General features: G+C 39.0%; 1 protein-coding gene across 1 annotated transcript in view; it reads right to left on the bottom strand.

Annotated features, from left to right (window-relative positions):
- LONP2 (lon peptidase 2, peroxisomal) overlaps positions 1–21,961 on the bottom strand; it is a 124,264-nt gene that overhangs the window by 50,951 nt on the left and 51,352 nt on the right. Inside the window, exons 8-10 of the mRNA XM_036751625.1 lie at positions 14,087–14,228; positions 3,608–3,758; positions 347–473 (exon numbers count right to left, since the gene is read on the bottom strand). Of these exons, the coding sequence (XP_036607520.1) occupies positions 347–473; positions 3,608–3,758; positions 14,087–14,228 (420 nt within the window). The remainder of the gene's footprint in view (positions 1–346; positions 474–3,607; positions 3,759–14,086; positions 14,229–21,961) is intronic.

Below are 21,961 nucleotides of genomic sequence, written 5' to 3'. Positions count from 1 at the left end.
CACATTAAATGACTGTGCTCTGGAAAGCATGGAACAGTGATGGTCTTATTCAAGAATTATGGTCCAAAAGTTACATTCTCCATGGCTGATTTTTGTGGTTTGATTCCCTCCACTGCAACTGTAGAATAAATGAAACCCCATCATAGACTCTTAGCTATGGAAAGATTCCCAAAAAATTCTTCCAATAAATCTCTGCCTTATACTAAACCCCATACAAAACAAACAGCTGATGAAACAGCTCTCTAGTTGTTACTCTGAAAGTGAGTAATGGAAGCTGTGGGTTTCCACTGAAATCATCTTTTCAGACTCAAAAGGACAAATGAATATTGGTGCAAAGTATGTTTACCTGGTGATGATGTCAAGAGTGGTAACCTGAGGAATCTGAATCTGCTGAGGTGTCAACCCATGCTGTTCCAGTTGCTTAGGGATCAGGTGCCTGTGGGCAATTTCTATCTTCTCTTCCTGTGTATACCCTGCAGAAGGAACAAAGCTGTTTGGTACCTGTCCACACACAGCATGTATACAAAGTGTCATGTTCTTCATGCATTCAACAGGTCTGCAAAACTCAGCTGGTTCTAAACTTGCAAGAAGTTCTTTCTTTCTTTCGAAAGTAAAAAAAAGTATGCTTCAATCTGTATTCAGATACTATCAGTTCCTTGTCTGGGGAGGGACAGCATTTTTCATCAACTCCCTCAGATTTGTCTTGGATCATTGTATTGCTAAGAATAGCTAAGTCATTCACAGCTGATCATCTTACAATATTGCTCTTACTTTGTCCACAATACATTTAACTCTGCATCAGCTCATGTAAGTCTTTCTAGTTTTTTCTGAGAGCATCCTGCTCATCACTTCTTACAGCACAACAGTATTCCATCACAACCTTATAGCACAATGTGTCCATCCATTCCCCAATTGATGGGTACCCTCCCAATTTCCAACTACCTGCCACCAGAAAACAGCTGCTATAAATATTTCCATACGTAAAGGTCCTTTGGAAAAAGCTATTTCATAGGATCAAACCAACAGAATATTTAGAACTAGAAGGGATCTTAGAGACCATCTAGTACAACTTCCTCATTTTATAAACGAAGAACTGACCCCCAAAAGGTTAAGTGACTTTGCCAAAGCCTAGCAGGTTATAAGCTGCAGAAATACACACACACACACACACACACACACACACACACACACACACACACACATATTCAGGTACCCTGACTCCAAGTCTAGTGCTCTGTCTACATACTATGCTGGAGGGCTTTCAAAATGTTAGCATTTACCTCGAAAGGAATGAAATTTAAGTCTCTGAACTACATGTTGTTGCAACTTCCAACTTTTCCACATTTACCAGCATTTACCAAATGCTGCAGTCTGCTATCTAGGTGACAAATCTCTCAAAGAAGAAAATCCCCAGGAGCAAGTAGGGGAAAATTTTCTCTTCTTCTTATATATTTTTTCCCTATCATTTATATTAGAATGGTTACTATCACTTGTTGCTTATTTGACAAAACTCCATAAAAATAAAACTATGAACTCCAAATAAACATTGGGTTCCAAGTCAAGGAGGTAAGGGTATACATGGGTTGGGGTTGTAGATAGAACTTTGACTCCCATGGATCATTTCAAACTCAGCCCCAAAGACAAAGATAGAGAACCCCATCTGTAGCATCTTTTACCATAAGCTAGATGTTTAATCTCCTTTGGAATGATTTAATGTATAGTTCTTAGAATGTCAACTGTACCCACCACAGCGTTCTTCCTACCTATATTTTCCCTCAGTCTCTAAGGTAAGTCTCTCTTACCAGCACATTTGGCTTGATGCTCTAGAACTGAATGATTAAGAGCTGTACAACAATAAAATGGTCTGTTCTCCATTATTAAAAGTGTTCAACCAGGGTCTGGCTGACTGTCAGGAATCTCTGCATGGAGAAAGGTTATGACCTCTAAGATTCTGAGTCTAAGGCTAAAAAATGACAACAACAACAACAAAAAACCCACTATTTTCCCAAACTCCAACCAGACAAATGTAAACTGTAGCCAAAAGACAAAACAAAACACCCCCCTGCTCCATCGAACCAGAAAAACCTCACCTAACACTTTAAATGTTCTTGGAAATAATATACACAATAGGGAATTCAGGGAAAGTCTTCTCCAAGTGAGCTTTCACTATTCTACAGAATACATACTCCAGAAAGATTACAAAAATTATGTAAAGCATTTGTGAATAGATTTACACTGCCCTTCAAAGCCTGTAGATACAATTCCCCTTGAACTAGAAAACTCCTTCATGATGTACAGCCTTCTTTTACAAACCAAGATTAAAAATATGAATTGATAGAGCATCTGTTGAACAGAAAGGGAAGTTACTGAAACAGCAGAAAAGCTAGAAAACAAGCTGCCAAAACCTGCCAAAAGAGAAAGCTGACATCATCTGTCCACCTCTTCAGCAGCTGTCCTGGGTGTTTCACTTCACAACAGTATGTCTTATGAAGTCTCTGCCTTAATTTGGAGATCCCAGGCAATTTGGTCTTGTTTACTTTATTTTTGTCTCTTAAACACATACAGCTAACCTAGGCACCCATCATCACTTCCATATGTTTTATCTAATATAGAAGCCTATAGGCCATAAGAGATGATTAGAAAAACCAATTGTGGTCCATCTTATATCAAAATACAGATTTTACATCTCACAATTATTTTTGCTAAGACAAATCTTAGGTGGTGAGGGAAGCAGGAGGTGTTGCTGCAAAGAGTAAATTTGCTTAGGGAATTTCATTCTCCACAGCTCAGTAATAGTTAATAGGAGAAAGTAGGGGGCACAGTGAGTAGAGCACCAGCCCTGGAGTCAGGAGGACCTGAGTTCAAATCCGGCCTCAGACACTTGACACACTTACTAGCTGTGTGACCTTGGGCAAGTCACTTAACCCCAATTGCCCTGCCTTCCCCGCTCAAAAAAAAAAAAATCACATTCTAAGAGGAAAAAGTAGCAGTCTACAAATACCTGAGGGGCCCAAATAACAAAAAAAGTAGAGGCTCTACAATAAGTTTAAAATTACCAAAGGAGAAATTACGCTGCCCATTAGAACACCCCTCCTGAAAAGGGAGAACCAGATTACAGCATACTCTTCTGGAGGAAAAGAAGGAGTAGAAGTCCCCTTACTTGATACTCCTAGTAAGCTAAACTGACAATCAGAAGGTTTATTTTCACAAATTCCAAGCACTGGTCCTAAAGGAATGAATCTTCCTCTTTTACCTCTGATGTCTATGATTTTAGAAACTGGATAAAAGAGAAATAAGTTGCCATAACATTTTAATCTTACAAGTTTTAACTTATAAAACTGATGCCTACCCAAGTGGCTCCTGGGTTGGGTCTCAAGGTATATGCTTACAGAAAGTACTCAACTGATCTGCCACGGATTTTGCAACATACTTAGGAAAAGAAACATTTTTTTCCTCAGTTAAAAATCCACTTAAGATCAGATTTGAAACCAAACTCAAAACTCCTGAAAGCTTCGACAAATCACCTTCCTTAATCAACTCCAAAGCAGATGATTCTTTAAAAGGAATATAGATAGATCTGATGGTCTCATTCATGCATCAGGATTACCTGGCACCTGGATGACCTCCATTCTGTCCAACAAAGCAGCTGGAATAGTAGCTGTAGTGTTTGCAGTAGCTATAAAAAGGACCTGGGAGAGGTCAAAGGCCACATTTAGGTAGTGATCTGTGAAGTTATGGTTCTGTTCTGGATCCAAGACCTTGAAGAGAACAAACAATATAAACAACACTTATCTCTTGATGAGATGCATCTGATTCAAACCACAAACACAAACAGCACAGGGAGTTAAGCCCACCACCTACATCTTTGCTTACCTTAGAAGTAATAAGATTAGTTTTTGGAACACAAAAACTGAAGCCAGGCCTCAGGCTTCAATCTCAAGTCTAAATGAATCACCATGTGACTATGAGATCATTAATCCTGCTGGACCGGTTTTACTCTTCATAAAAGGAAGCTAACACCTCTTATGCTAAATGGCACATGAAGGTAGGTGGATCTGGAAAGTATTCAGAAATGCTTGGACAGAAGGTATGAATTATAATTACAAACATTTTCCTGCCACACTATGGTGGAACGAGGGGGAAAATAAAAGATAACTCTAAGTGAGAGTATACTGGCAAATGTATTCATTAGAATATGCTAATGTAATATAACAAAATGATAACTTACATTTACCTAGAATTTGAAATACATTATCTCATTGGATTCTCACAATGACTCTGTGTTCAAAACTGCAAGTATGATTGTTCTTATTTTACAGACAAGGAAACTGAGGCTTAGAGAGGTTCCACGACTTGCCCAAGCAAGTTATTATTAGCTAATAAGCCGTGAAGGTGAGGTTTGAATTAAGGCCACTCCTGACTCCAGACATAGTCATTTCTCCTTTACATCAATTGCCACTTAAAAAAACAAGGTTTTAAACTCAAGATCAGGTGACTTTCCACATGTGTCCCTACAGGATAAAATGTGACCTGAAAATGCCCTGCTACGAAACATTAGAAAATAGTAACATCTTCCAAGAAGAGATTTAAAACTTTTGGTCAGCTATGCTTTATCTCTTTATTTAAAAGGAAAGCTGAGTCATTTTTCTTTCAGTTTCTGCTCAGAGTGGATATTATGTGAAGTCTTTGTTGGGAGGCTCATGCTGGACTGCAAAGAAGCCACAGACGTCAATACCTATAAATGCGTTCTAGCTTTTCTACCTTCTCTTGGCATGCTGGACACTTACTGAATAAGAAAAGCTATCTCTCACTTTTGTTTGTAAAGACCTAGTGGGAGTGAGCAGGCTGTGGCGTGTTACCAACAAGCATCTGCATTTAAGAAGTTGTGTAAAGCCGAGGCTTTCAATATGTAGCCGAGACTCTGGATAGGTACAGTAACTAGCTCCCCTATAGTCATAGTCAAATCAAGGCAAAGAGCATTTACTGAAGGGTTATTATATGTTTAGGTACTATGCTAAACACTGGCGATATGAAAAAAAAAGTCCCTGACTTCAAGGGACTCACATTCTAATGAGGGAGACAAAAGTTAAATAAATAGGTACATTCAAGATATAGAGAGAGTAGCTGGACGATAGTCTGAAAGAGGAAGGCATTAACATCTGGGGAGATTAAGAAAGAGCTCCTTAAGTTGATGGCATTTGAGCGAAATCTTGAAGGAAGTCTGGGAAAAAGAGGTGAAGGTGACGGAGAAGAGCGTTCCAGGCATGGGAGACAGCTGGTGCAAAGTCCTGGAGATGAGAGATGGAGTGTCATGTCTGAGGAACTCCAAGGAGGCCAGCTGAGATTAGCTAACATAAATCTGTAGTGGTCCCAGTTAACCCAGTTCTGTGATTTCCTCCAGCTCTGATGTTCAGCAGCACATAAGGCAGTTGGTAGGAGTGATCCAGGGATGGGTCTTGGCAAGCCATGATCAGTGACAGGACAAGGGGGCAAGGGAATTGAGGGTAGAGGACAATGTCAAGTTGAGCTGGTTCACCAACAGATTGAGATAGGGAAGGAAGAAGTGTAGAGCCAAGGCAGATAGTCTGGAAAAGGACAGGGCAGGGTTGGGGTGGGGTGGGGAGTGGAGGTCATAATGAGGATAAAGAACAGGGTTAGGGCTTGTAAGGCACGGAGAAGGACGAATGTTATGATCAGATATGGGAATTTTGGGGTTGTTAACATGGTCAGAACCAAATACAACATAGGAGAATAAAACCATATCGGAACTAAATACAACAAATATAAGAATAGTCAGATTAAACTAGTGACTTCAATTGTCAGAGATCTGAAAGCTCAAAGACCCAAAGTACTAGTATGAAAGATCAACAAATACCATTAATGTCTATCTAGGTATCAAAATATCTGTGCTTTAGAAAAGAAAAGGCAAAGAATAGAAAATAGCAATCTAATTTTACAAAGCTTAAGTGAAAATGGAAGGAACTTTGCTAGGACAATCCAGAGTTCTAGATTTAATCCTGCGTAGGTGGAATATAAGCAATTCAAAAGAACCATTTTTACTCTAGCAGACTTGCTGTTGGCAGGGATTTCCTCTAAAAAGATACCAGAGAAATGAACAAAACTGGAAATTTGCAGGACATGTTTTAGCTTTGATGTCCATCCCATTCCTGGGCTTATCTAGGCAAACACTAACCTTGGCAAAAATGTAAATTAACTTGAAGCCAACTATCAGAGCCATGTTGGCAAAGGCACTGAGTACTACCCCTCCAGCAGCTCACAGCTGCTGTGAAATTAATGTTATTTCACATTAATACTGAAAAAGCTTCATCAAGATTGGCATCAGTTAGGTGAGCAAATACCACTTAGTTCTAAGTATTTCCAGACAATCACATGCAATCTGTGCCACTTAGGAGCAACTGGACACTTCCATTACTGGTACCCTTGGGTGTTCCCATTACTATGCACTCACATGACTGAGAATTCTTGATGAGACGAATCACAGAAAACTATTTTACCCATGTCTTTTCGGAGTCAACTTTACAACAATCACCTTTCTATCACAATTTAAAGTTTGCAAATGACTTTCTTCTCAATCACCCCATAAGTTAGGTACTTAAAGTATTAATATTCTTATACAGATGAGGATATGGAAGTTCTGAGAGTTTTGAGTAGTCTGTAATGTCACCAAGGTTAGTAAGTGAGGTGGGTTTTGAGCCCAGATCTCCAGCCTCTAAAACTAAGACCAATGCTTTCTCCATTATATCATGCAAACTTTCAGCTACAAGAGATAAAACAGGGATAAAATTCAAAACGAATGAAAACCTCTAATAAAATGACTGCTTTTTCTTACTTGGAAATTATAGAGAAGGATTATACTGAAACAAAAGCCTTTGTAGACTAGATCCCCCAAAGAAATGCAAGGAAGGGCTACAGTTTGTGTGTTGAAGTTTTGCTTATTCAAATCACACACTGCCAGGGTTCATCATCACTACCCAAAGCAGCTGGCTAAAAGGCAAAACCTTTTAAATTCATGATTTAAAACCAAACTGTCTTCTACCAATCCCATAAAAGTTGGTTCCAAATATGGGAAGTACAATTTCAACAGTTCTTACTATTTAAAGCCTAGCTACTTCAGTGCTATCAAATATACTGCCTCGTTTTATCTTCGCAGAATCTCTGGTGAGGTAGGTAGGGTAGATATTACTGTACCCACTTTACTTCTGCGGAGACACAGGTTGACTGATGTGCCTAAGATCGCCAATGGCATGAATATGTGGCTGTTCCAAAACACAAGATACCATCATATAAGATGGCAGCGATTTGGACCAATATGGTATGTGGGCAGAGCCAAGACTAAAATCCAGATCTATTACAGCCTCTGAGTACAAAGCTCTATCCACTGAAGTACATTGGGAACAACGGAATAAAAGCACTGTCAGCCCAACTGACCCCAAAGTATCTTTACCTTTCAGGTATCGCAGTCCTATAGTGAAATAAACTGACTACAGGATAACACTTATTTGTTGTGGTGTAGCAGAAAGGGCACCCCATTCAGAGTCAGGAGATCCCTATGTTTAAATCCTGTCTTCAGTGTTTACCAGCTGTATAATCATGGGCAAGTAACTTCAGCTCTGAGCCTTAATTTCCTCATCTATAAAATAGGAATATAAATAGTTCTAGTGTCCATTTTACAGGGTTGTTATTGGGATCAAACGAAAACTTTCTATACATATATGTGTATAAAGCTTTATAAAACCTAGCTACGTTGGCTGTTCCCCTTTAACTTTTCTCACCCAACACACTCCTGTTTTTCTTATCTAACATTTTTCTGTGCTTTTTATTTCCAGATATATGATTAGGGGTTATGGTCATCTTTCATATTTCTTAAAATGGAATCTAAGCAAGCCTTGAATAATTCTGTGCTACTGTCAAGATAATTTATCCTTTCCATTAAAATGTGAATATATTCCTTGTCCTAAGTGATACAAACTATGTTCATTAAGAGTGCTCGTAATTAATTACTTTCTCTCCCCCAACCTAAGCATACCTTAGGGAACTGGCTAGAGAAAGCAAATGGTAACATTCAATTTCCATCATTATAAATCTCACAAAAAACAGAAGCAACATTTTGGTTTAGAACTATGATTATATAACATATTAAGAGCAAACTTTTCATCAGAACTGGACACTAAATCTTTCTAGACTTGTTTTGGCACAGTCTGGACCCCTAATGAGAAATTATAGTTTTCAATCACATGATTAGGCTGGCCAGGTACCCCAAAATCAAATTTACAGCTGACTTTATGCTTCTGTAATGTAATATAATTTACATACTATTATTAAAGCCAACATTAACTGTTAAAGATATTTCATTACTGGAAAGTCTTCTCACGCTCTAGGAGTAAAGTCAGATTACAGCCATGGGGCCTACTAATGGCATTTCTCAATCTACCTGAGTCTCTTCCCATATCTCCTAAGAGAACCAAGTGCAGTGCAGCCCCCAGAGGAGGAGCTTAGCATCTGTTAATGGCACTCTTGTCTGGAGAATAATCAGGAGCCCTAGTTCTGATGCTTTCTTTAAAGGAGAAGTAAAATGCAAGAGCATGTAGAAAGGTGAAAATTTAAGTGAAAATCTGGGCATTTAAAAAAAAATACAATAAGATTTCATTTATCCAGCACTGTGGGCAATAAGGTATGACCCTTATGTAAAGTTTTCAAAAAAGAATAAGCAAGAACACCAATTATGAAATTAATTTGCATTAAACACCTTCACTTTAACCAGAATCCTCTCCCTGAGAAGGCATGACCAGGGAGCAAAGAGCCAAGCTTGCCTTTAGGCTGGTTACTTAATTCCTTAGTTTCAGTTTAACCAGTTAAATAGAGATAATAGTAGCTTCCCTACCTGCCTCACCTGGCTGTCGGGAAGATCAAATAAGACACTATATGTGAAAGTGTTTCATAAACTTTACAGCCCATACGAAGAAGTTAGAGGTGGGCTGTGATGTGGACAAGAAGAAATCATCTTCTAAAGAACAGAAGTGTACGAAATGAAGGGCAGTGGTAATGTGGGTACCTGAGTATGAACTGTTTTAATTAGACAGTCATCTAGCTGAAAAAATTCTAAGGGAAAGGGAGTTTTGATGGGGATAATATTAAAATATATACATACACATATATATACACACACACACATATATATAGTATGGGGGTTCCTGGTCAGAAGATTAGGTCTGGGAGAGGCCTTAGAGATCAACTAGTCTATTCGCCTCATTTCTCTAGCTTAGAGACTAAGTGCCAAAGAGGTTATGTTTCTTGACCCCAAACACCTAGACCAGAAATAAAGCTGTGATTGAAAACTAGGTTCAGTGACTTTAAAGTCCAGTGTTGTTTCCACTGTATCATTACTATTTTCTTTTGCATTTTTAAGATTTATAAAATGTTTTTCCTTCAAAGTAACTCCTATGAAATAGTTAACATTTGCCCAACTCTCATTTCACAAATGGGAAATAGAAACTCAGAGAGGCAAAGGGACTAGCCCAGGTTCACATGGGTGCCCAGTACTGAACACTATAGCCAGGACCCATTCAAGCCTCATGACTTGGTTCATCATTCTCTGGGATCAGAAGGGAAGACAGAAGGCAGGAGAGGGATTCTGAAAGGGAGGTAGAAGGGCAACAAAAACAGTTTGCACACTTTCTTATATAGGGCCCTGGCAGATGGTTGAGTTAAAAAGCTAGGGACAATTTAAATAGAATTTTTTTTTAATCTAAGGACTAGCTTTCTCTGGTTTAGCTCTCTCCTGATAATTTAAGCTAGACTATCCCAGGTGAGGAAAACAAAATGTTAAGGGTCTGGGGTACATAAAGAGCAGCTGCTAAATATTTATTAACACAATTAAAGTTAAGATCTGTATTTCACTTTTTCAGAAAAGGAGATTTTATGCACACTAAGGATGTATTTGTTATTTGAAGAGATTCATATTATGTAGATTTGAAAAAATTCTTCTCAAAGTCGATTAGCAGTGTTTGCCTCCTTTATGGAGTATTTATGGAATCAAAACTATTTTACTGATTTACTTAAATTTAACAGCAAAGTCTGAACTTTGCACAGATTATAAAGATGGAAAAATCTAATATATCTAATGCAAAATGAACACTTTGGGGCAAAATAACAGCTCTGTAATTTCCTGCTGAGTGCTCAAACACACACAAAGACAGCTCTGTATCCAATATTTTATTACTACCAAACTGACTGAGTCCCAGGAAAACATAATTGCCTGCCTATAGACTTGTTCTGATTTCCCTGCTTACAAACACTTACTTTCAAGTAGTTGGAGCCATTTCTATCTCCTCTCAACTAACTTTCAACAGAGGTCATCTAAATATAGAATAAATATTCCCTTGTTGACGACAGTAACTGGAAATAGGAAGACGTACTGTTTTACTTGAGCACTAACTCCATAGAAGCACAAGAACCAAACAAGGCCTGCACGTATAAACACTGAGGCTCAGCAGAAGCCTGCCTACAGGCAGGGCGAGCTTATTTAGAAATGCACTCAGCCTTAACGATGAGGAGCCTCACCTCCCGGACACGGCCCATCTCCCCCTGGATCACATAAACTAGGTAAGGTGTACTAAGAGGAAGAAGGCCAGTTGTCACAGGATGGCCAAGTGTCATGGTGGATTTTTCCATACACACTCCTGAATCCAACCTCCAGATAACTCTAGGTTATTATTACTATTTGATCTGAACTACTGAGTGGCAAGCACTTGGCTTTGATGGCTTTTGCATGGGGCCTTGTGATTGTAGGTACTAGATTAATAACGTTTGTTGGGTTGGATTTGATTAAAAAAAAAAAAAACTCCAGAGGCTCCTCGGTGTCTCCTGAATATTCAAAGTGCAAACCAGGCCTGGAATTTCAGGCTCTCTACAATCTGCCTGAAGCCATTTTTCCCCACCTTATTTTATATTAATCCTCCTCTCCTGAGCTACTTCAGATAAACTGCTCTCCTCTTGCCCTCTCCTGTTTCCCTTCATGTCCACCATGTCTGGGACGGATTCCTGTTGAAATCTTTCCTTCCTCTCAGATCCTGGTGCTCAGCCATTACCTGCTCAAAAAAGCCATCCCCATTGCTTCCAGTTATCTTTCTACCTCCCCACTTCCAGCAAACGGAAACAACCACTACCATATTTATCTTAGCATTTTGTGAGGACATCCCCTTTCCACTCATCGTGTAGTCTGTCTAAGTTCTTGCTAGATAATAAGTTTTCATGACAGTCCTCTCTTGTTCTCCTCCCGTCTGACTGTTCCTTCTTAGGAGACATTGCTTAACTGTGGGGAATCCTCCAAGGCTCTATCCTGGGTCTTCTCTTTTCTTTCTATATCATTTAGCTCAAGTGATTTCAGAGCTCCCATGTATAGATTATTATCTCTATGCAGAGAATTCCCAGATCTGGCTGTCCAGCCTTAGTTATCACTCCTAAGCTCCAATTCCACAGCTCCTACTGCCTACCGGACATTTCAACCTGGATGCCCCTAGAATATCCCAAACTCAACATGTCCAGACAGAACTCATTTTCCTTCTAAACCCTCCCTTCTTCCCAACTTCCCTATTACTGTCCAGGGAACCATTATTCTCTCAGTCTTCCAAGTTCACAACCTTGGCATCCTCCTCAAATCCTTCCTCTTCATTCACCCCAGACACAATAGGTAGCCATTTTTATCTCCACAACATCTCTTTTATGTGATCCCTTCTTTCCATTCACTTAACCCCTCCCTGCCCCCAGCTCAGGCTTTCATCTCCTCTCACCTTCAATGTGGGTTCCGTGGCTCATCTCTTCAATCTATGCTCCACACAACTGCTAAAGTGATTTCCCTAAAGCATAAGTCTGCCTATGTCACCTCCCCAAACAATAAACTCCTGTGGATCCCTACTATCTCTAGGACGAAATATAAATTTCTCTTTTTAGTATTTAAGGCTCTTTCAGCCTGGTCTTTTCATACGCTTTCCCTCCCTGCACATACTACACAGTCCAGCAACACAGGCCTATGTCTTCCTAGCACCCAACATTGCATCTACCATCTGTGTCAATTGCACTGGCTGTCCCCCATGCCCGGAATGCCCTCCTTCCCTCACCTCTGCTGCCTGAAATCCCTGGCTCCTTTCAAGACTCAGCTAAAATGCTACCTTCTATAAAAAGCCTTGCTACCTCCCTGCTGTCCTGCTGTACCTTCTCCCTTCTCACCCCTAGACATTTGAGCTTTCCTCCAAAGGAAGGTTATTTTCCCTTATATTCTGTATTATCTTGCATGTACCTATTCATTTATGTGTAAGCTATTTAAGGACAGGGAAGCTTTTTGTGTTTTTGCCTTTTTTTTTTTGTATTGCCACCACTGCTTTGGATCTGATTTTGTCTTTCTATCCCCAGCATCTATCGCAAAATTCTGGCACTTATTAATAAATATTTGTCAAATTTTAATTTTATTTTTGACAGTTCCTGGTTATCAGGAGCAGGCAGTGATTAAAGTAGATGCAGTAACAATTTCAATTTCACCACTAAGATGTCTGCATGTAACAAAATTTCAAACGTGATGAATGTGTGGTTCCATATGCAATTCAGTTTTAACTTAACAATCTGAGGCTGATTTCTTTTATCTCTGATTCTATATTCTGTGTCAGACAAGGTGACCTGGCACGAAAGGGCAGTTGCTTCTGTACCTATATCGGGGGATGCATATAAATCTGGATAAACTGGCCATCCTGCATGCGCTGGGGGCTCAGCTGTCACCTACTGTTTGCGAACACTCAGGGGGCTGGTTTTAGGGCTGCCTAAAACAGTGCTTTTTAAATATGTCTGGATTGGAATATCCCCCTCAAATACTATATAGCACTGCATTCTCTGATACCATAACAGAAACACCTACATAATGTCCCAATATAATTTAGACTCTTGGGAGCAGAGAGGTTAAGGACTTGCTTAAGGTCACACAGCTAAGTAGGGGACAGAAGAGGAATTTGAGGCCAGGTTTGACCCCCAGCTCAGCATTCTTCCACTGCAGTGCATCCACCTCCCCATGGCCACCAAGTCACTCTTCAAAGAAACACAGGAGATCAGTCCTTGAGGCAGAGACCCAGATAACCTGACTGCTGCCACATAGTGGTTAAGGAAAGAAAAGGTCCAAATTGGGGTTTTATAGGCCAGATAAAAAGGCCAACCACATGATTACAATACAATAGAGAAGACAAATGGGAGAGGCAGAGACAGACTCCTGACCAACACAAATGCTGTCATTTTACAAACTGAATTTGAGTACCTGCCATATTCTACGTATAATGTTGATGATGAGCATCTTTTAAAATTTTCCTAAATCATTTATGTTACTGTTCCCAGACCAGAATGTTCAGCAAAGAAAAGGAACACCTTACTAATCAATCATTTATCTAATGAGCATTTACTAAGGTCTGATACTGTTCTAGGCTATGTGTAAGAGGTAAAAAGATACGGTTCTTCCAAGTTAACTATGGGAAAAATAATGGTGTCTACAAAGAGCTGCTAAAGAGCAAGTTAGCATTTAGCAGCTGTGACTCTCAGTCCAATGCTCCCCCAACTCATTTTGTGAGTCAGGTCCTCCGTGACTGCCACATCACCTCAGCCTCTTTGAGATCACCAGATTAATGACGGTTCTTGGAACAAATCACCTTTAGATTACTATTTAGGGAATGACTCAAGTCAGACAAGAAAAAGATTTTCCCACAATGCAAATCGAGCAGATAATAAGCTGTTTAGAACTCAGCAAAAGAAGTGAGTGAAAGTAAAGGTCATGCTCATTTAGATGCCTAGTGGTTTCAGGCTTCACTGTGAAACAAGCTGTGTAAACGCTCAACGTCATCAAGGTTAGATGCACTAGGAATATAGGACCTATGAAAAAAACAAGCATCTTTTTCATTTACGTAAAATTGTCCCTTGCACCTGCACCAAAGCATATATGGTGTCTTTATTACAAAATTTGTACTCTATGAGCTTGATCCCTTATCCTCTATATCCCTTAGCTGGGATTTGCAGATTGAAGCCTCCTAAGTCTTACCTCGAGAAGGGCAGCGGCAGGGTCTCCCTGCAGACTTTTGCCCAGTTTATCAACCTCATCTAACAGGAACACTGGGTTGTTGACTCCAACTGTCTTCAAGCCATTGATTATACGACCAGGCATGCTGCCAACATAGGTGCGCCTATTGGGAACAAACAGCAGATTCCAAACAAGGAGATGTCAGAAGGCAAGAACAGAGCTTTTAGAAACCATCCATTGAGGACTAGAATAAAACCACCCAGCTTTCAGAGAATACTCTGGAACTACTCAGTATACTAAGTACTTACTATATTAATACTAAGACAGCAAAGGTACAGGTTCAATCTGTCCTGTAGTATACAAATATTGTATTTGATACAAACAATCCGTCAAACAGCAAGCATTTATTAAGAGGCTACTACATAGCAGATCACATAGTAGGCTCTAGAGATTCAAATATGATAAATGAAATGGTACTCCCAAGAAGCTCATGTTCTAATGAAAGTTGCTCACATTCTATTATCATACATAGTCTTAAATCTCCTTCAATGTCAAGAACAGCAGATCCCTAGTTAGAAGATATGGGTTTAAATACTGGCTTCTTTGCCTAGGCAGCTGTGGAGGCACTGTGGCACAATAGATAGGACAAACTCTACCAATTCTGACCTGCTTAATAAAACTACCATTTCTACCTATATGCACTACTTGACACATCCAAATACAGACAGATTCATCAGTGAACATTAAAATACCACGGACTACTGGGTCACTTTTGGAAAAGAGCTATCTACACTGACTTCACAGGTGTAGCATATAACAAGAAATATGAGCAAATTTATCAAAATTAAAGAAAGTGCCCTTTTAACAAAGTAAAGGAAAAACTTGAGATGAGGTGTAGATAGTCAATGGTGGGGTAACCTGCCTAGGCCATGTACTTGCTGTGTGACTGACCACGTGCACGACTTCCCAAGGTACCCCTCTAAGATTCTAAGTAACAGGCGAGTGCAAGTAGAAGTAAGGAAAAAGAGGAAGGAACGCGCTACACTTGTGAAATCAGAGAGCTGGACAAACTCTTAAAGTGACAGTTTGCTAACTTTCATGACATTCTTGTTGAAGTCACACCCACAACAAATATTGTTGCTAAAAAAGCAGAAAATGCTGACTGCTCAGAAGAGAATGCTACACACTGCAGGGAACTGCAGCAGCCATCTCTTGAGGGACACAAAGCAGATCCAAACATTATCTGTCACATGATCTGTAAAAAGCCAGCCAGAGTAAACAGTGTGACCTGGGAAAGGACAATACCATGCGGATGCTTCCATATCCAGCAAAGGTGACAAATCAAATGCTGTAAAGACTGTCCAATCAGGGTAAAGGAGGAGCAAATTCATGTTTACAGTAATATGGGAAAATAGAAGATGTATAGAAAAGTGAGGTCTTCATAATCATTTGCTTAAAAGTTTATTTCTTGGGAGGGAGTAGGGGAAGGGCAGCTAGTTGGTGTAGTGGACAGGAGCGCCAGGCCTGTAATCAGGAAGACCTGAGTTCAAATCTGGCCTCAGAGACACTAGTTGTGGGACCTGGGCAAGTCACTTAACCCTATCTGCCTCAGTTTTCTCATCTGTAAAATGGACTGGAGAAGGAAATGGCAAATCACGCCGTTGTCTTTTGCAAAAAAACCCAAAAAAACAAAGACCAAAACCCAAAAGGGGTCATGAAGAGTTAGATATGACTGACTAACAATAACAAAGTAGGACAAAGATGGAAAAAACACTGATTTTGGTGATGGAGGACCTGGGTTCAATTCCCATTCTGCACCATGCGGGTTCCTTGAACAATGTGAATCTCAGTTTCTTCATTAACAAAATGGAAATGCTACCACTGACAGTACCTGCCTCATTGCTTTATGATGAAATCACTTTATAAATCTTAAAAGTATTATGTGAACACAGAGTATGATTATCATGAGACAACTGTTGAGAAGTAAAGAGCATTTACACCTCACTTCCTTTAAAGGTCACTTAATTTGCCAAGTGTTCATATCCTCCTTTTTCTGAAGTTTTTGATGGGCAACCTTCTAAAAATGTTTTGTGCCAGTTTAATGTCTATGTGGGAAAAAACCTAGGATTTTACAGCTTTCCTTCTGGTTATTAAACATCATACACACACACATATGTATCTGTATACACAGGCACCATAGTGAGATGTACGTACACACACCTCTCACTACACTACATACACACCAAATATATAGTATGTATCTTACAGTGTATTCGCACTATAGCGAGAGGTGTGTCATACACACACACACACACCCCCCTCACTCTAATGCTCACCTACCTAGTAACAATCTTTCAGTAACCCCCTACTGCCTACAGAATGAACTGCAAACATTTGACAATCAAGGCCCATCACAATCTGGCTCCAACTGACCTTGCCAACTTTAATATGCAATTTTATTCTACACAGATTCGACACACTATTCTCAACTGGGCCTTGCGTTTTTCCTTCTTCTGTAGCATTGCTCAGACATTCATAAGGTAGTTAGGTGGTGCAGTGAGTAGAGTGTTGGGATTGATGTCAGGATGACCTGAGTTCAAATCCTGCCTCAGATGCTCACTAAAGCTATGTGACTCTACCAGGGGCAGGGAACTTGCGGCCTCGAGGACACATATGGCCTTCCAGATCCTTGGGTTCAGACTTTTGACTAAGTTCAAGTTTTACAAAACAAATTCTTTTATTTAAAGGGATTTGTCCTGTGAAGTTTGAATTCAGTCAAAGGACTGCACTTAGTGACCTAGAGGGCCACATGTGGTCTCGAAGCTATAGGTTCCTCACCCCTGCTCTAGGCAAATCACTTAACTTTTATGGCTCAGTTTCTTTATTTGTAAAATGAGAAAGGGGGTGGGCTCGATGGCCTCTAAGTTCCCTTCTCTTCATCTTTGATCTTATGGCCTTACCTGGAATATCCTCCCTGCACAGTTCTGTCAAGTCCTGGAGCAAATCCTAGCTGCTCCATGAAGAGATCTCTGATCACTTTGGCTGGAAGCATTCTTTTCCTTCTCTGAAATACTGTGTTTGTTATTGTCTCAACTACTTTGGAATTTAGCACTGCTCATATGGATGTCTGATATTCTCAAGTAGCGGAGACTACACCTTTAATTCTGCTTTCAGTGTCCCCTCGGTACCCAAATACAATGCCAGGCACATAACAAAGGTGTGATAATTATGTGATTGGTTGATGTCCCAAACAAAAGCCTGTTTTTACTTAAACACACACACACACACACACACACACACACACACACACACACACACACACACACACTTTTGCAGCAGATCAAATATATGTCATGCCCAAAGTACAATTCAACCACTATTATTAAGGGGCACAAAAGGATGTTTTATGGGAGAGGGTGTTAGTGTCACTTCATTAATGCCTCCTTTATACCCCTTTAGAGGTCCTGGAATATATCTCTCACAACCGCTTCAAGAGGGATCTGTGGTTTCTTGAATAAGGCAAAGAAATCAGCCCCAATCTCAATACTATTCAAACTGGGCAAGCTCCTATAAATATTTTAGGACTCCGACAAGCACTTAATGTTCTACAGCCATTAAATGTATTTCTAATTCCAGTGTGTTACTTTCACAAATGTACACCACCAATCTTGAACGCAGGAAAATTGTCAATCCATCCTCAGAAAAATAGCAGCTCAGAATGTGTTGAAGATGAGTCAGTAGTCTTATATAAGTCTAGAATTTTATAGAAAAGATAACTGTGACACGATGGTTCAGTTTACCAAAAGCACTATGAAGTAGGTAATGTGGTAACCTGGAGAGACTACTGGATTTGCAATCGGAGGACCTGGGGACAATTCTGGTTTTGCCACTAACCTATGTGACAACAGGCTGGATGTGACTCAGACAAAGCCCTGCTAGCTTAGGTCCAATACTGAGCAAAGTAAGATACTTGCTAGTCTAGTTTTTCTCCTTTTCCATAGCAGAACAGTTCACAAAAGGTGATTTGGTCAAACCACTTCATCTCTCATGGACCTCAGAATTCTGGTCCAGCTCCCTTCATTCTACAGATAAGCAAATTAAATTAAGATCCCTTCTAGGTCTAAATCTGTGTTTATTTTTAAAGAAGTAGAGAGCTGAAATGAGGCCATGGGTTTCAACTATTTGATATGTAGCTAACTGTACATCTTTGGGTAATGTATCAGCTCCTTCAGGTCAATGAAATCAGAGATCTGGACTGGAAAAAGAATTCTACTCTAGTCACATGTTAAGTGTTAACACATTTTTTTCCTAGTTATTAGGAGAGTTAAACCACTTGTTTGAAGATATTCTCTTAGAAGAGTGGTCTCCAAAAAAAAAAAAAAAAAGAAAAAAAAAAAAAAAGAAGAGTGGTCTCCAAAATAGGGTAGGAAAGATGATTGATTGGCATATGGGAAGAAAATTAGAACATTTGCTCTTTATATTAAAATAAGAAATCAAATTTTATTAATATTTACTATGTAGACTGACATTTTCTGACTGTCAAAGTACCCTTCCTAAAGTGTGGGTCTGACCACGTCACTCCACCCAACAAATTCTAGTGTTTCCCCATCATCTCCAGGATCAAATATAAAATCCTTTTTGCTGTTCAAAGACCCTTATAACCTAGTCCACTGCCCCTTCCTTTTCAGTCTTCTTACATCTTACATTGCCCCCATGCATTCAGCAATCCAGTGACACTGGCCTCCTCATTGTTCCTTGAATAAGACATTCCATATCCCAATACTAAACATTTTCTTTTTTTTAATTTTTACATGGGGCTTCATATTCTCAGTTTTCTTTGTACTACATAAGTATTTGAGATGGATTAACAGGAAACAGAAATTATTCAACCTCTCTTTCACTTCCATCTTCTCTATCTACTAGGAGAATAAAGAACAAATATATCGATTACCAAACATTTTCACTGGCCAACCCCACACCTGGAATGCTCTCCCTCCTCATCTCTGCCTCCCAAGTTCTCTGGCTTCTTTCAAGTTCCATTTAAAACCCACCTCCTATACGAAGCCTTTCCTGATCCCTCTTAAATCTAGAGCCTTCCTTCTTCTGATTATTTCCAATTTGTCCTGTATATCCTTGTTTGTACACAGTTGTTTCTGAATCTATTTGTTAAAAAAAAAATACAATATAACTGACATCAAGGAAGATGGAAATTTGCCATCTGAATTTCCACAAAAATCTGTCTCTTGTAATATGGCCCTGAAATATGAACAGCAGGATTTAACAAATGCAGCCAGTGACAGACTTTGTCCATGTTGATCTACGTCGTTTGGCAAGGTAGCCCCTTCAATCAGATCAACCATTAAAAACCAAGTACTGAAATGAACTGAACTTTGAAGTAGACCTCTGAATTGTTTTATCATAGTACTGAATGCCAGATTTTAAAAAACAGTGAAGCGTATTCAATCTCGATGTTCTCAGTAAAAATATCATTAACAATACTTGTAGTGAAAGGAAAAAGGTTTTGGTGCCACTAATACATTATGAAAAGAAATATTAAACATTTTATCATATTCTTTTTAATTTCTATTTTTGTGTATATTTTATAATGTACACATTAGTATATTAACATATGAATATAACTTATAAATATACATAAATCATAAGTCTTTGCTCAAAAGGTTTTTTTTTTGAACTGATGGGGAGAGATCAAGAAAGTTTGAAGACTGCTACTCAAACAGGAAGATTTGTTGCTTCTGTATATGGATTTCATCTGAACATGTTTTGTGATCCAATCTGGTCTCTAGTCAGAATACATATCTACATAATTCAGTCCCACTAAATGTAAAACATATATTAGACAGAAGAGCTAGGATGACAGCAAGATTTTGAATAATGTAGCAGCAGATATATTTCTAAATTACTAACAAATTTCACAACAACTACCAAAAAAAATCAGCTGGTTATTATTTAGCAAATTAAGATATTTTGCTGGTCCTAGAATCAGGAAGATCTGAGTTCAAATACAGCATTTGATAGCTGGGTGACCCTGGACAAATCACTGAATCTCTGCATAGCTCAGTTTCTGTAAAGTGAGGATGATAATAACACTGACTTTCCAAGGTCATTGTGAGGATCAGATGAGATAATATTTGTAAAGCACTTAGCATGGTGCTTGGCACATAGGTACATAAACATTTGTTCACTTCATTCCTTCCCAGAAAAAGAAAATCAGATAATAGTCAGATTTTATTTCTGAAATCAGTTTGCTGTTATTTGCTAAAGTGTAAACTCCTTAAAGGCAAGGCCAAGACCAGTATGTTCTGAGCATCGCATAATATAGCACTAATGAGTGCGATAAAGCATCCAGGAGAAAAGATAAAATAAAAACTGCAAAAGTTTTGTCTCATATGATTTCTTACACTAGATCAATTCTTTACCTGGCATCCACAAACTTATTTTAAAAAATATTTTGTAATAGTATTTCAGTTTAACTGATTTCTTTGTAATCCTATGTATTTTGTTTTATACATTTAAAAACATCATTCTGAGAAGGGTTCCATAGGCTTTATCACACTGCCAAAGGAGTCCATGACACAAAAAAGGTGAATTCCTGGTTTGAAATTTTCCACTGAAATACCAGTTTAAAGACACCGGTGAAAACAATATCTGTTAGTGTTCTCATAGCATTCAATCACTCATGACACTAAGAACTACTCAACTGACATAAATATTATACGTGGTAAACAAGCCTATTTTCATTGCTAAGAACTTTAACTAGAGTTAAAGGTTTATTTTTCCAATTCGCTTTATGCTTTCTAGAAATAACCACAGACAGTTCTAATATGTCAGACTAGTTAGTGTCAAATTAAGAGCTAACCCTTTATAGCCCCTCAATGATCAAGTAATGATTTTACCGTCTGCTCTAGTACTAGTATCTTCCAAGAAAAGAGTCTTTAAAAATGCTTTCTGGTTTTAGGCCACTGCTAATAACCATCAAAATATAACCCCAAAACACCTATAAGGAATAAAGCACCTACTTATTTGCATTTCATGTTCAATTAAAAAAAACAAACAAACCTGTGATTTCCTTGGAGTGCGTAACTCACAGTAAGAAAAATGCAGAAGTGTAACTGCTCTCTAATAGCCTTAGAGCACTGGGGGGTTAGGGGGATTTAACCTGAGAAGTTAAGATCACAAAGCTAGTATGTCAGAGGCAGGACCTGGACCCACATCTTCCTAACTCCTAGGTCAGGTCTCTAGCTTCTCCTCCACATGCTACCTCATTATGCTAATGAGACAGTACATATAAAATACTAGGAACCTTTACACTGTCTTTTGCAGTAAGTAGAAGTTTATTCCGTGTGTTCCAGTGAAAGTTTTTTAAGCTTACATTCGATTAAAGGGCTCTTGCTGATCAAGTCTCCAAACATTTATCAAGAACCTACTAAGTGTAAGGAGATCCTTGCCTCACAGTTTACTGAAAAAAAAAAATAGAGGCCCTTCATGATCCAGTGACACTGGCCTCCTTGCTGCTCCTTGAACATGACACTCAATCTCCAGAATCTGTGCATTTTTCACTGGCTGTTTCCCATGCCTGGAATACTCTCTTCCTCATCTCCACCTCCTGACTTTCCTCAAAACCCAGATAAAATCTCATCTTCTATAAGAAACCTTTCCTGATCCTCCATAATACTAGTGCCTTCTCTTTGTTGATGATTTCCAGTTTATCCTGTATATATTTTTGTTTGTAAGTAGCTGTTTGCATGCTGTCTCCCCCCAGTAAGACTGTGAGCTCCAAGAGAAAAGAGACTGTTTTTTTGTTTTTCTTTGTACACTCAGGGTTTAGCGCAGAGTTTAGTACATAGCAGATGCTTAATAAATGCCTACTGATTTGAC

The sequence above is a fragment of the Trichosurus vulpecula genome, chromosome 3, assembly GCF_011100635.1.
Source record: "Trichosurus vulpecula isolate mTriVul1 chromosome 3, mTriVul1.pri, whole genome shotgun sequence".
NCBI classification, from domain to species: domain Eukaryota; kingdom Metazoa; phylum Chordata; class Mammalia; order Diprotodontia; family Phalangeridae; genus Trichosurus; species Trichosurus vulpecula.
Note: the sequence above shows the minus strand (reverse complement) of the source record. Positions and strands in the feature narration are given on the sequence as shown.